This window comes from Rhinolophus hipposideros (assembly GCF_964194185.1).
Source record: "Rhinolophus hipposideros genome assembly, chromosome: 22".
NCBI classification, from domain to species: domain Eukaryota; kingdom Metazoa; phylum Chordata; class Mammalia; order Chiroptera; family Rhinolophidae; genus Rhinolophus; species Rhinolophus hipposideros.
Window position 1 is genome coordinate 14,745,172 of NC_138068.1, and position 16,350 is coordinate 14,761,521.

General features: G+C 45.6%; 1 protein-coding gene across 18 annotated transcripts in view; it reads left to right on the top strand.

Annotated features, from left to right (window-relative positions):
* PTPRT (protein tyrosine phosphatase receptor type T) overlaps positions 1-16,350 on the top strand; it is a 965,600-nt gene that overhangs the window by 884,215 nt on the left and 65,035 nt on the right. For 11 of the 18 annotated variants that reach the window (XM_081034732.1, XM_081034735.1, XM_081034733.1 and 8 more), the window contains one exon: positions 15,940-16,027. In XM_081034732.1, coding sequence (XP_080890858.1) covers positions 15,940-16,027 — 88 coding nt within the window. Of the gene's footprint in view, positions 1-14,255; positions 14,352-15,939; positions 16,028-16,350 lie in introns of all 18 variants that reach the window. The other 7 variants (XM_081034722.1, XM_081034718.1, XM_081034731.1 and 4 more) reach the window with 1 other exon arrangement.

Genomic DNA, 16,350 nt, shown 5'->3' on the forward strand with positions numbered 1-16,350 from the left:
GGGATATATGTGACTTATCAAAAAAGGGTGACAAGTAATCAAAGCCTGAGAAACACTGTTCTAATAACCTGCAATCTAAAATGTGAAAACACAAACACATTTGGCTACTTTGGTACAATTTGCTTTCTGAATGAGATCTCTTTTAAAAGCATCCATCCCTGTGTGGTTGATTTAAACAAAAAAGAGTGCCTTTTTGCATTTTCTTTTTCTTTCTTTCTTTCTTTCTTTCTTTCTTTCTTTCTTTTCCTTTCCTTTCCTTTCCTTTCCTTTCCTTTCCTTTCCTTTCCTTTCCTTTTCTTTCCTTTCCTTTCCTTCCTTTCTTTCTTTTAATAAACAACAAAAATATGTTTCCCACAGTTCTAGAAGCAGGGAAGTCTAAGATCAAGGCTTCAGCAGGTTCAGTGTCTGGTGAGAGCCTCCTTCCTGGTTCATAGACACCCATCTTCTCTCTGTGTCCTCACTTGGTGGAAAGAATGAGGGATCTCTGTGGGATCCCTTTTATAAAGGGCACTAATTCCATTCATGAGGGCTCTACCCTCATGACCTAAGCACCTCCCAAAGGCCCCACCTCCTAACACCATTACATTAGGGATTAAGTTTCAACATATAAATTTTAGTGGGACACAATCATACAGACAAATATTCAGTCTCTAGCACTCTTCCATAACTACAAGACAATGGTAAAGGTGAGGAATTTGAACATTGATACAATGCTTGTTTGTTTGTTTTCCAAACTTCGTGGCATGGAAATAAACTGCTTTTATAATGAGGAAGGAAATTACACACGTTGTTCCATTATTTGGACCTCAACCAGAAATATCACTAACTAGACTAGCCTTGACCTCAATTAGTCCAAATTATATTCATCAGTTAGCTGGCATGCTTAGCTTCTTGTTAACAGCATTTCCTGATTAACTGGAGGTTAATTGGAAAGCGTTACTTAATAGGAGTCTTTCCACAATGTGCTAGTTCACTTTCTTAGACTATAGCTGGATGTTGCTTTGATCATCAAAGCTCCTGTGATGTCTGAAGTCTACCTACCGAGCATAAGAGTCACAAAGCCATCCTATAAAACGTAAGACTCCTGGGTCTCCAACCTTACTCTCAGACCAACATGCTATGTACTCTGTTTCTTGCCTGCCATTCCCCTACCCCCTCAGATTTTTCATATAAATGAGTGGGTTTGACAAGTTGACATATAAGGGACCTCTCAGTTACAGCAAGTGGTGTCTTCTAAAGTTCCATTCAGTGGTACAGTCACTTACAAAATTGCTCATTAAATTTTTACTGAGTATTTACTATTTCCAAGAGTGTTCTAGATATTTTAGACATGACAGTGAACCACAGAGATAGAGATCCATGCCCTCATGAAGCTTGTGTTCTACCAGGGAAAACAGGAAATAAGCAATAGGCTTAAAAATAATTAAGTTGTTTTACAATCACTTATTTCATGTACTATGTTAGTACACCATGGAGTATGCTAGGGAAAAATACCGTTTGCTGTGTGACAAGCTACCCCAAATCTTAGGGACATAAAACAACCAAATTTTTTGTGTGCTCGCTGAGGGCGCGACAGGGATAGTCCGTGATCCATGGTGTATGTCTCAAGGCTTGACTGGAAGGCCCTAAGGGCGGGGGCTGAAAGCATCTGAACATGTCAATCACATGTCTAGTAGTGGATGCAGGCTGTCAGCTGGGACCTCAGCTGGATTGTCAGCTGGAACACCTACAGGTGTCCTGGGCTTCTTCACAGTAGGGTAGCCTCAGGAGAATTGGACTTCTTACATGGCAGTTCATAGCTTCAAAGATGAGCCTCCTAGCTAAGAAGGTGGAAAGCGCATCGCCCATGTGACCTAGATTTGTGACCTAGATGTTGTGTGACATCACACAACATCATTCCTACCACCATCCAGTGGTTGTAAGCAATCACTAATTGCCTATGTTCTAGGGAAGGTAAATTAGATTCCATCTCCTGGTGGAAGGAGGGACCACTGCAAGATTCTAAAGGAGAACACAGAGCGGGAGATATTAGAAAATACAATTTTGGGATGATACTATCTTCCACAAGGACCACGGGAAAAGAAAGCACAGCGACGAAGGGAGATGGTGCATTCCAGGGACATGCATTCCAGGATGTGAAGGAGGCTCCAGTATTAAGTGGAATAGAAGGACAGTCCTTAATTAGGAGGTGAGATTTGAGCGGAGACATGGTGGAAGATATCTGGAGGAAGAGAGTTCCAGATCAAGGGGATAATATATCTGGCATGTACGACGAGGCCAAGGGTGGCATAAGTAAAGTGAGCAAGGAGTAAAAGTATTAGAAGATACTAGAGAAATAAAATGGGGGAGGGGAACTGAGTATACAGTGCCTTCTAAACCATTATAAGGACTTTGGCTTTTACTCTGAATGAAATGGAAAGTGTGGGGACAGAGCCCCAGAGAGCAGTTCCAGGCTCTTGGCCTCATGTGGAAAGGTGCTGGCTCAGGTAGTAGATGGCCATCAGCTGTGACTAGTTGGCCATCGGCTGTTACCGGTTAGCCATTAGCCACTGATATAACTGCCATGGCTAAGCTTAGCGTGGTGGTAGTGTGTGGCGTGGTGTGGCGTGGTGTGGATTGCAGATTGCAGAGAGGTGGATTGCAGTTAGCAAGTGAGGTGGGTTGGCAGAGACAAGTGGAAAGCAGCTTGCAGATCGTGTGGCTCCTGCCTCCTATGTCTCTAACCCAGATTCCAGTGAGACTATAGTGGTATGACTCCCCTATCTGTGGCTCTGTGCATGTTCCTTTTTGGCCTCACCATGTCCTGCATTCTTAGGCGGGGAGCGGGACTAGAGACCCCGCATGACACTCTGCATGACAAAAGCCACGGCAGAATTTTGAGAAGACAAGCGATAATTATCTGATGTTGTTTTGGAAGACTCATTCTAGCTAGTATGTTGAGACTTGACATAAGAAGGCAAGAGTAAAATCCGGGAGACCAGTTCAGAGGCCACAGCAGGAACCAGGTGAGAGACAGCGGCGACTCAAGCCAGAATGAGGCCGGGGAGGTGGTGAGAAGTGGCTGGATTCTAAATATATTTTAAACATAGAGCCCACAGGATTTTCTAACACATTAGGTGTGGCATGTGAGAAAAAGCAATTCAAGTTGACTCTAAGCCACTGGAAGGATGGAGTTGCCACCCACGGAGATGAGAAAGCTGTAGGTAGGCCAGATGTGGGGCAATGGGGCAACTGTGAGTTTCATTTGGAACTGAGTTTGAGATGTCTATTAGGCATCTTAGTAGAGATGGAAAGTGGGTAGGTGGATATGAGTCTGGAATTTGGTCAATGCCTCATTGACATACAGATGCTAGTAAACCCACAAGCCTGTTCAAAGTCACCAAGCAAATGAGCATAGAAAGAGACAAGGACCAAGGACTGAACTTCGAGCAACTTCAACTAAGACGTTGGGGCACTTTCCATAGACCAGGCATTGTACGAGGCTATAAGAAGTAGGGAGATGAGGTGGACAGGGCCCTTGCATTCTGAGGAACCTAGAGCCTGTTCTTACAGACAGGATATAAACTCATCATTTCAATATCTTGGCAAAATGTCCCAAGAGAGACATGTCCTTGGGGGTAGGGTGCATTAAGCCTGGCCTGAAGAGACGGCCAGGGGCTTTCTGGGAGACACAAAGCCCAATCCAAGGCTTGAGACATGGGAAGAACCAAATAAAAGCCGGGAAGGTTGTTCTAGGCAGATGGACTAGAACAAGCTGTGGCATGGAGGTGGGCACAGGAAGTTGAGTTACTAGACCCAGAAGCAGTTTGGTACATAAACTATGGGGGAGGGGGGCATGGGGCTCAAATGGTGAGTAGGGGTAGGTTTGGGGTGCAGGCAACGGGATATGTGTCAGGCTAAGAAATTTGGATTTTATTCCAAGGGCCAAGGGGAGACATTGAAAGGAGCAGGATTTTTTAAGCTGGATTTGCATTTTAGATGTAACTATCTGGCATTGATCAGAGCAGAGAGAGCAGAGGCAGGGAGGTCGCTGGAACAATAATTCAAGGAAAAAAAGACGGAATTGCCTGAACCAGGAGACTGGGCCCAGAGCCCAGACAAGCCCACACACATTATCTCATGAAGAGCCGTAAAATCAGCTCGTTCTCTTTGACCTGAAAAACTTGAGTCTCTCAACATATATTTTAAGCTCGGCGACTTGAAGTCATGTATGGGTCATTACATTCTGAAGTGAGAGTCAAAATGCCGGGATTCAAGTCCTGTCTCTTTCATTACGTATCTGGGTAACCTTGGGGAGGTCACTCCCCCTTCGGGAGCCCCCATTTACATATTTATGCACTGAAGGTGAGGGGGTTGGTCAAAAAAAACGATCCAAAGAGCACTTCTGTTCATGATATTTTGAGTGTCTATGTAGGAACCAGTATGCAGGCCAGCTGGCTCTCCCTCCTACCAATAGTCCCACTGGACCCAATTTTCTGGGGCTACCATCCCCGTGGTTACATCTCAAGTCCTAGCAGCTCTGATTGACCAGGGACCTTGGACTCCTAAGAACTCAAGGAGGCCTAATTAACTGCACGTGCCATGCAGATTTGGCTCTTAGAGGTATTCAGTCCTGGCCGAGTATTCGCGTTACCTGGAGGAAGTTATAAAAACACCAGTGCCCAAGCCATCCTCTAGACCAATTAAACCAGATTCCCTGGGGGATGGGATCCAGAGATCTGTATTTTCTAATCTCTCCAGGTGACTACAATGTACTTTTAAGGTTGAGAGACACTGGTCTAGAAAGATCCACAGTCCCCAGTGGGTGCCCTGCTTGTGCCCACAGACCCCACACCGTACCAGCTGTACTTGTACTTGCTGCTGGTCACATCTGATGCCCACGGAAGTATACGATGGCTGCAGAAACCCACCCTGCCTACGGGACACAGCCACGTTACAGTCGGGAGGCTTCTGCATGGGATCTTGGATGGTGGAGCCTTCCTTCCTCTCCTTTCTCCAGCTCCAGTTCTCCCACCTGCCCCAAAATGAAAACCCTAAGCGTGCCAGCCAACGTGAACAGAAGGTGGTCAGAAGGTGTGACTCTAACCATCTTCATGCTCAGAAGACAAGCAGATTTGGGGAGGACAAGGAACATGAAGAGCTAGAGAGAAGGAAGGAGCTCCTCTGAATGCCAGTGCAATGCAGGCCGCCTGTCATCCTCATGGGTGGAACAAGTGCAGTAGGGTAACCAGAAGGTATCTGCTTAGTACAGTTCCATTAAGACTATTAAGCAACAAGGAACAGCCGGGTGGAGCGTGCTGCAGCCTAAAGAAGAGCAAACATTTGTTCATTGTCCAGCTCGGGGTGGATATGCTGTGCGCATGGCTTTGTGGGGAGAGGCCAGTGTTTCCATCTTCCTCTCGGCCATCTGTGGGTGATGATGGTGGGCAGGCAGCCTCCTCGTGGCGTGTAACCATGGAGATGGATGTGTCAGGCCATTCCAGGTGCCCCTTCCTCTGCCCAGAGCTATCTCCAGAGGCAGAGTAGACCTTCTGCTTCTCCCACAACTTTTTCTCTCCTCAGTTGGTAACAAGATCACAGAACACCTCACTGTAGGGGACCCCAGAGAGAGTCTGGTCCAGCTCCCCAATCTGCAGGTGAGAGTGATCCTGGTTAAAGGCATAGGGACTTCGTGGCAGATGCCCAAATCATAAAAGGGAAAACCATGGTTGTTCCTCAACTCTGGGGACTCCTAATGACCACAGCAGGAAGACTTGGACTCCACCTTCTTGTCGTGCGGGGTGTCATGCGGGGCGTACTCCCCATGGACTACAGTAAGGAGAAATGGGCCATTTCCAGGGGGGTGGCCAAAAGACATCAGCAACCCCGGTGGCTTCAGACTTGGAAGGTTTTCTAGCAGGAGAGTTCACGTAGGAGAGACTGTTAACTCAGTCTTTTCCTCTGAGCGTATTTGTATGTTTCCACTTAGAATTCTCTTTGTAACCCAGCAAAACAGGATTTTCGGTGTGTAATACAGGAATCCTCCCCAACCAAGTGGGCAACTTTCAGGTGGTACCGTAGAAAAATCCCTTGACTGACAGTCAAGGCCTGGTTTTCAATCTGCTCCCACATGCTGGATGGTCTTGGATGAGACTCTTCCGTCTCTGGGTCCCTGATTCATCTTCTGTGAAACGTCTGGCTGCATAGCACGGACCCCTGACAGTACAGGTTTCTTCTTCATTTGGCCAGAAATACTTCTTGAGTACCTACTGTGTCCCTTGCACGGTTTGAGGGCACTGGAGACAGTTAGAAAGCTAAATAAAGAAAATAAAGACCCTTCTTTAAAGGGAGCTCATAGTCTTCCCACACCATGAAATTACATAACAGAACTCAGGTTAAAAAGCTTTGTAGACACATGAGTAAGGGAGGCCCAGGGTGTACATGGGTGTTGGTGGTGGTGTTTATTTTTGCTTTCGTCAGTTATTGCTGCCAAGATCAATCAGAAGCTTTGCAAAAGATGAGACACTGAATTGAAAAAAAAAAAAGTAGAAGAAGGCTGGATAGAGGAAAAGCACGTGTTCAGAGGCTTAGAAACATAAAAGAATTGAAAGGCTGCAAGCCGGGAAACCAAGATGCCTGCCTGTGAAAAGAGAAATTGAAGGGCAACTAGTTGTGGAGACACATAGGAATGTTATACTCCTTGCGCAATTTTCCTAAGCAGAATTAACAAGGTAATAGGCACAGCCTTAGACAGACCACCTCTTAACTCTTACCTGATTTCAAGGTTAGGGAAGAGTGTTGACCCAGAGACAGCCACCCAGAAACTCTTGCATGAAATGGAGACAATGTACGGAGGGGGCCGGAAGTCTGTAGCTTGGAAGTGCAGGCAGGAGTCCCCCAGATCATAGGCTCAGAGCTGGGAGGAACACAGTTAACCCAGTGTGAGCTTCCCCATAAAACTTTAGGCTTCCAAAAGGTAGGTATGAGGTCTTACTCATCTTTCTTCTCTGAAGCATCTGTGAAATAGTTATATAAATACTAAATACTAATTTAACCCAATTGCAAATTGCTGGTGAAAAACTTTGTGATTAAGATAGTTCCATACGGTGGGGGGGGGGGGGCAGGGGGGGGAAGAAGGCAGTATTTCTTACAAGAAGACACCAACACCAAAAGACCCTCACATCCTTGGGCAGGCTCTATAGGTACACCAAGGATCTGCCTTTACATTTTATGTTGTCTTCCGCCAGGTATTTGCTGTTTTTAATTTACCTTACTGCCTAAGACTGTGGTTCTCAAACTGTGATGTGTGTCGGTGTCAGCTGGAGAATTAGTAAAGAACACCAAGACACGGGCTTATGGACGTGGGTAGGACCCAGATCACTGCCTTTTACCAAATTCCCTAGGAAATTTGGAACCCGATCACAAAGTTTGAGAACCAATGGCCTAAACTTTGTCATTTAAAATTGTGTAGCTTTTAATAAGCCCTTCTCAAGGGTGCTTTGTGACTCTACATGCAGACGCGCACTCAATTATTCTGCCTTGATCAAAGATCCTGTCACAGACAAATACCTACATCTTGCTGCAATCTGATTTTCTACTTAGCTTCCCCAGCAGAACTCATCCATTACCTTCTATTTAGTGACATGGTACACACTAATATTTGCTCTCTTGGTGCCACTCTCAGTAGATGCCATTAGTCATCCTCTCCTGTCTTCTCCATCCACATTTATAATTCTTAAGGCATGTGCTTTTCAGCACAGAAGGAGGCATCTGTTGAAAGTTTGCCGTCTGCCAGGGCCACCGCTAACTCATACAGCACCTTAGAGTGAAATAGCAAAAGGTATGCCTGTCTCAAAATACATGACAGTCACCTCCCAAAAAATGTTCATAATATATACAGAAATCTATCATGACTACCAGAGGCATGGTTCTCCCTTAGATTTGATGCTCTTGTGTTATACACAACCTGTACAGCCATCCATGGTGGCCCTTGCCGTCTCCCAGCCAACCATGGTCTCCACGGAACAGGGGTTTCCTGAATCCGTGGACCCCAATTGAGACCAGACCTTAGGCGCTTCCAACAGGCTCATGAAACTCTTTCTCACTCCCTGAATACTACGTCTTACCTCTACCTAAGGTGAGCAACTTGTCCCAGTTTTCCCAGGATAGTCCCAGTTTTAAACAAAAGTCCTACATTCCGGGAGCCCCTTGGATCCAAGACAAACCAAAATGGCTGTTGCCGGGAGCCCCCTCCTTTGGTCTTGTGACAATAAACTGAGGGAAGTGGAGAGTAAATTCTAGAAGGCTCAATATCATATTCTTGGCAAAGAGTGGGATGGAAGCGCCTCTGAACACCTACTATGCACCAAGCATTATACTAGGTGCCTACAGACGTTATCTCGGGTCATTGCTGTTCATCCCAGAACTTTGTGGGGGATATTATTTTTTTCGTTTACATATTGTAAAATTCATTTGGGGGAGGAAGATATACAGTTGTATGGCTTTTAACAAATGCATAGAATCCTGTAAACTCCAACACAATCAGGATATATGAGAGTTCCATCAGCAAAAAAATCCCCCCCGTGCTGCCTCTGTGTAGGCAAACCCTTCCCCCACCCCTAACCGGAAGGGTGTATTATTGACTTAGTTTTCAGAAAAGTCAGTTGGAATGGTAAAATGATTTGCAGTAAAAATATTCACTCTGTTTGCCTTTTGCAAAGCCCTGCCTTGTCCTTGACTCTTACACACAGTTAGTGGGCAAGAGGTATTTTTTGACAAGTGGACGAAAGACCCAGATAAAAATGGCGCCTCCGAGGTGAAGACTGAAATCTTCCCTGCTCCAGGCGAGTACAGTGGTGGGCAGAGGCACAGGGAAATCATGGCAGCCTGGACTGATCGTGGAGGAAGCAGACCCTTGGCTGTGCCCTGAAGCATCAGCCAGGAACTGCCTGGTCAGCGTTCCCTGGGCCTGGTTTTGCTGCACCCCAGGGCATATCATATCCAATTAGCTCCAGGGATACAATCAAGCCAGCGGGAGGGAGGGGGCAGCATGCCTGACAGAATCCACTGAGGATAGTGGGTGAACAGGTAAATTAAAAGAACCAGGATGCCCTTAGCCTTGGATTGGAGGTGAGCTGCTCTTGGAAGCTCTGTGTTCTGATGAGACATCACACTATTTCGGTTATAACCCGAAGAATCTTAAGTGCAAAGAAAAGTGAGGGTCCAAAGAGGGATGGCAAACTTCAGAGAGGACCCTCATATCTCAGTAGAGCCAAACCAACAGGTAGGAGAAGGAAGTGGCCAAGCATGCCTCAGGGGCAATTCTCAGTTCCAGCAGGAAATTAAAGCACTAAGTCGGGAAACTGAGGTAGGTTGCACAGTCCTGTGGACTGACTCAGCACAGGCAGGCATGAAAAGCCTCTGGTTGTGGTCATGTGGTTTGAGCCCCCACTGGCTCCGGGGTGCCTGAACTCTGTGGCTAGAAGGGTGGATAGATGGGTAGGTGGGTGGCTTGCAACCAAAGGGAGAGTTAGTCTGGGGCCGGCTCCAGATGACAACGTTATCGTAAAGTCTGTGAAGCCTGTCAACAAGGATGAAGGGAGGGTTCAAGAGACACGTGCTCTTAGTCACTTGTTATGATGCTGGCACTGGCTCAGCTTCCCTGTCTCAAAGAATGTCCAAAGCGGTCCCACTGACTTAGAATAAAACTCACACTCGTGGCTGTGGCCCACAAGATGTCCCCTGAGCGCCACCCCTCCACACTCACATAATGTCGTTCTCTCGCTCTGACTCTCTCTGATCTGTAGAGTTTCTCTTCAAGTTCTAGGACATACCAAGCTTGCTCCATCTCAGGGCCTCAGCTCGTGCTGTCCCTCAGCCTGGAACCTGCTTTCCCCAGCTCTTGCCATGGCCGGATTCTGCTCATCCCTTAGTTTTCAGCTCAGATCTGTCGACGAGAGACCTGGGGGAACACAGCTGGAGTGGAGCGACCTGGGTTAGGAACCTCTCAGGAAGAGGATGTGTGAAGGGACTCACAAGATACAGGCTGTGCTGGTGGCGTGGGGCTTTGTTCTGGGTTGGACACCAGTAGGAAGCAGTATGGTTGGGACCTTAATAAATCTTAACTAGAAGAAGGGAGATAGAGGCGAAAGCTGTGACTAGCAAAGAAGCAGCAGTCACTCATCATAGCCAGGATACGGGGGAGGGGGGTTTTTGGACTTTTGTGGGTGGTTTTTTTTTTTTTTTGGCTTGGACAAAGTTCATAGTTTTGTTTAAATATGACCACGGAATGGTCATGTTTCTGTCTTGCTCCATCCTGATCTCAGAGGACCCTTGTGTGATGGCGTTCTGTGAAATGGTTTGTGTTCAACAGGAGAACTCCAAGGTCCAGCTGTGAGGGCCACGCCAGCTCCCAGAAGTCAGGGGCTGCTTTTGTCCTTCTCGGATGTCACCTTTTCAAAGAGTCCTGCCCTGTCCACCCTTTCTAAAGCAGTCCCTTGTCTCCAGCCTCTGTGTATCCCAACACCCTGTTTATTGCCTTCATAGCGATCGTTATAAACAGTTATCTTGTTTCTTTCTTTGGTGTCTACACTTCCCCACAACGAGGACAGAGTTCCACATGATCACGTGCCATGTCTCGTGCTATTATTTCTAGGACCTAGCGCAGTGCCCAGCACCCGGTGGCCACTGTGGAAGGAAGGAAGGGAGAGAGGAAAGGCAGACTCATTTAGTACACATTATTCACCCGGTCGTTTCCTGTATCTGGACCTCACTTTCCTGACCTGTAAAATGAGGCAATCATTTTCTCAAAAGAACCTTCCAGATCTGACTTTTGAGGATTCTGTGAATACCTCAGCTCAGACCTCCAGGGATGAGGACATCCCCAAATGGAGCTTTTAGGACAAAAAAAAAAAAAAGAAAGATTGCCTTAGAAAACCAGCCCTGTTGAAGAGTAGGAAACGTTTACCACACTCAGAGAAGAATGTGACAACAGAGCTCAACGCGGAGGAGAAAAGAATGAGAAAAGGAAAGCGGAGACTGATAATGGGTGGATATAATAAGATGGCAATTTGGGGTTTCAAAGGAATGTGATTAGCTGCTAATGACTGGCACCATTCCCTGGTCAATCTACTGTAACTAGCCACTAATGTAAAAATAATGCCCCTCGGCTGGCTCACTTTGAAGACAGAGATAAGTCTCTCTTTCATACTTTTACCCCCTCAGACTTTTTTCCCTTCAGGAGATTATTCCCTATTAGATTGCAACTCCCTAAAAGGGGAAATAGATGTGTGATCAAAGTCTGCCGATTAGGGGGTCATTATCACTCAGCCCTGGGCTGGCAGCTCTGTTAGGCCTATCCCTGTCTGCTTCTGCCACCGTCTATCTGCACAGCCCCAGGCATATGCCCGTCAGTGCCCGCCAGGGGGAGACAGAGACTCCCAGGGCTGTGGCAGGCTTCCCACAGAAAGGTGGCATTCGTCACAACTGCTTCGTTTAGTTTACGAGTTTCCAAAAGACACCTGCCTCCTGAAGGGCACAGCCTGGATGTTGAGCGGCCTCCCAACCTGTGCTATGTAAGGACTCTGGGGTGGACAGGGACTTGCTTCAAATCTCTGCGGTGTCACAGTACAAAGGGTGCATGTTTCTTCTGTGGGGCCCCATGGAGCAGGGCAAAGGCAAAGTACATGGAGGCAGAGTAAACAGACATCTGTCCAGAGGGTCCGGCCAACAGTGTGACAGGAAACTTTGTGGGGTAGTGAGCTCTCTGTCACTGAGGGTATCCAAGTAGCACATGCTGTGGATCAGCTTAGCAGCTGCCTAAAAGGCCATTGTGGATGGGAACACAACCAGATGATTTTCTTTTTCATTTTTTCAGTTTATGTATGTAGGTAGGTAGGTAGGTAGGTAGGTATTTTTTTAAAAGGTTTTTACTAAAATATAGCTAACATACAATATTACGTTAGTTTCAGGTATACACAATGTTGTCTGTCATTTATTTACCTAAAGACGTGATCACCATGATGAGTCCAGCCACCATCTGACACTGTACCAGGCTATCACAATGTTATTGACGATATTCCCCATGCTGTACGTTACATCCCCATGGCTTATTTGTTTTTTACTTGGAAATCTGAACCTCTTATTCCCCTTCACCTTTCTCCCCTCCTCCCGCTCCCCCGCTTTCTTTACATTTTCCAATTACAGTTGACATTCAATATTATTTTATATCACTTTCAGGGGCACAGCATACTGGTTAGACATTTATATAATTTAAGAAGTGACCCCCTGACTAGTCTAGTACCCACCTGGCACCATACATAGTTATTACCATATTATTAACTATATTCTCTATGCTGTACTTTACATTCCCATGACTATTTTGTAACTACCAATTTGTACTTCTTAATTAATGCCTTCACCTTTTCCATCCTGCCCCCAACCCCCTCCCATCTATCATCTCAATAAATCTAGTTCCCATCTGACACCATACATAATTCTTACAATATTGTTGACTAGATTCCTTATGCTTTACCCTACAGCCCATGACTGCTGTGTAACAACCAATTTGTACTCCTTAATCCCTTCCCCTTTTTCACCCACACTCTGAACACTCCTCCCATCTGGCAACCATCAAAATGTTCTCTGAATCTATGAGTGTGTTTCTGTTTTGTTTGTTTATTTTGTTCTTTAGATTCCACATATAAGTGAAATCACATTGCACCTGTCTTTCTCTGTCTGACACTCCACTCAGCACAGTACCTTCCCAGTCCATCCATGCAGCCACAGATGGCAAGAACCCATTCCCTTCCTTGGCCAAACACTATTCTATTGTACTTATGTACCACCTCTCTTTATCCATTCATCCATCGAGGGACACCCAGGCTGCCTCCACAGCTTGGCCATTGTAAACAATGCTGCAATGAACATATGGATACACATGTCACCTCAGGTAGCATTTTGGGTTTCTTTGGATAAACACCCTGAAGGGGAAATACTGGATCCTTCTTGGTCGCTTGTTATAGGCTTTGTTTTAATGTCTGTTTTGTCTGGTGTAAGTATTGCTACCACAGCTTTTTTTTTTTTCTGTTTTCATGAAATAACTTTTTGTATCCCTTAACTTTCAGTCTGTGTGTCTTTCAATCTGAAGTGAGTCTCTTGTAGACGGCATATGTAAGGGTCTTGTTTTCTTATCCATGCAGCCACCCTATCTTTTGATTGAGCATTTAATCCATTTACATTGAAAGTAATTGTTGATAGATATGTAGTTATTGCCATTTATTACTCATATATATGTATATATGTGTATATACACACACATATATATACATACATATATATGTATATTTGGTCTTTTGTCTGAAAGAAGTCCCTCAAAGATTCCTCGTAATTCTGGTTTGGTGGTAATGAACTCCTTTAGCTTTTTCTTGTCTGGGAAGCTCTTTATCTGTTCTTCAATTCTAAATAATAGCTTTGTTGGATAGAGTAAGCTTGGCTGTAGGTCCTTGCTTTTCATCACTTTGAATATTTCCTGCCAATCCCTTCTGACCTGCAAAGTTTCTTTTGAGATTATCTAATAGTCTTACGGGAGCTCCCTTGTAGGTAACTAAGTGCTTTTTTTTGGCTGCTTTTAAGATTCTCCCTTTGTCTTTAACCATTGGCATTTTAAGTCCAGGATTTTCCCCTTCTGTAAGTACTGAAGCCACCTCACCCACTAATTTATTCATCCATCTATCTATCTACTCACTTATTCAAAAGGGGTGATTCAAGCACATATAAAGTACAAAATCAGTATTGGGTTCTGGAGGTAGAGACATAAATAAGATACTACCCTTTCCTGCGAGTAGTCCATGACCAAGTTGGAAGACAAGACATTCAAAGTGTTAGATGTAGAAAAGTCCATCTAATAATAGAAGTGACTGATTCGCTGGGGATGCCATGGGAGGGGTGGGAGGGTGAGTGGGGAAGGTTTCACAAAAGAGAAGATGCTTGAACTGGGTTTTGAAGGATATGTAGGAGTTTACCAGGTAGACTCAGGTGGAAGAGAATTTCAGGTAGAGAGTACAGCATGTATAAAATCAGTCTCAGAAGTCTGAAACACCTGAAGTTGTCTGTAGCATTGCATTTAGTTCCTTATCATTGGAATATTAACATAAGGGCAAGAAATGAAGCTGCATGGGCAGGTGGGGTGAAGCCATTAAGGACCTTATATTAAAGACTTTAGAATTTATCCTGAGGACAATGGCAAGGGAAGTAACTGGGTCCTATTCACGTTTTAGAAAGATCTCTCTGGTTACAGTGGAGAATGGATTGGAGGGGACAAATCCAAAGCCAGAGAAACCAGTGAGGAGACTCGTGGGAAAGTATTTATCCAGGTAAATTCACTATTTGCAAGAAGCATGGCTGCCCGTTAGAATCTCTCAGGAAGCTTAAAACACTGCTGGTGCCTGTGTCCCATCCCCAGAGAGCCTGATTTAATTGGTCTGGGGTGGGGCCAGGGCTTTGGGAGTTTTAAAGTTTCCTCAGATGATTCTAATGTGCAACCACAACAAAACCTTAAGCGAACTGTAACCTGAACCCTGGCACATAGTAGGTACTCAACAGACTTTTTTTTTTTTTCGAAGAAAAATTAATATGAGAACATTCGGAGTGCCCTGTTCTTAGCTTCACACCCCTTTGGGGTGGATATAATTGGATGGACAGTTGGCTTTTATCACAGAGGGTTTCAGGTAGAAAATCCACCCCCAAAATATCAGCTTAAACACTGAGAAGTCCAGTGCAACCACGGAGACAAGCGCAGCCCACCCTTGCAAGAGCCAGAAACACGTCGACCTGGTACATTGCCTGAAGCTGCTCGACCTACCTGGCTGGGGTAGGAGGATGAGACCAGGGTCCGGAAGCAAAGTTCTAAGAGCTACATGCAAAAGCAAGACACATTTGCAGTCGGCAGATGGCCTGTGCTGGTGGCAAGAGGGAGGCAGGTGATGGTCATTTATAATGAGGAGCAAGAAGAGGAGCAGGAAGACAAGGAAGAGGGAGAGAAGAAGGAGAGACAAGCCCTCTCTCTGGAAAAGGAGCACTTTCCTGGGCCTCCGAGCGCCTGTATTCCATACGTGAGGCAGAACGTGCTTTGTAAAACATAGATCAGATCAGAGAACTCCCCTGCTCCAAACACTCCGATGGTTTCCCATCACGCTTAAAATAACGCCCAACTGGTGACCAGTGACTGCAACACCTCATCTAATCTGAAATCTCCCGGCCTCTCCAGATGCTTCTAAAACTACTGTCTCCTCCTTGAATGTGCTCGTTTCATCACCATCTTTGCATGTACTGTGCCCTCCACCTGGAAGGTGCTTGCTACATTTCTTGGTATGTGTGGCTTTTTCACATCGTTAAGGAATTAGCTTAAATGTGACCTTCTTAGAGAAGCCCTCCCAGACTGTAACCTGAAATAATTCTCATCGTCTATCACTGTCCCTTTACCCTGCTTTGTTTTTCTTCATAGCACTTTCCACTATCTAAAATCATTATATATGCTTTCTTATTCATTTTCTACATCTCCCAGTCGACTAGAAGTTCAAGGTGGACTTTATCAATTTCTCTGTTTCCTGAGTACTTAGAATAGTGCCAGACACATATTAGGGAGTCGATGAATATCTGTGGAGTGAATGAATGAATGAATAAATGAATCAATGAATGAATGAATGAATGAACTAATGACTCCCCTACTGGACCAGATTTGGGCTCATGATACACAGATGACATCGATAGCATTTGAGCCAATGGAGGAGTAAATAGGGCCATGGTGGGGCGAGGCTGTGTTCCCCCAGGCCCCATCCAAGAACACTCAGCCCTTTATGCTAAGTGACATCACAGCGGATATCATGTCCTCTGCTGGCTCATCTTCACCAGGACAGAGCACATGTCTCAGACCATTCTTACCACTCTGTCCTTTCTTTCTAGGCCTTACCGGAGGGGCAGACAGCTTCGTGGGACACAGCCAAAGAGGATGAAAACCGCAACAAGAACCGATATGGAAACATCATATCCTGTAAGTACCCTTCTGGGGGTGCACCAAGCTTCGGGGAAAAGAGGAAACAAAGCTCTTACTGTTATATTATTTACCTAGAATTTGTTATTAAACAATCCTTGATGTTTCCTACTTTGGGTCGATATCCCAAGCTGGGAGCTTTATTTCCCCATAATACCCGGCCTGGATGACAAAACATGGGGGGCACAGGCACAGGGGGCAGGTGGGGAGCTGGGTCCAAGCAGAGTAGATCCAGGAAGCCTCTGAACGCTGCGTCTTACCTGGCATGGCCCACCCAAGAATTCCTCAGGTCGGGGAGGAAGCCCAGCCAAAAGGAACCCTTC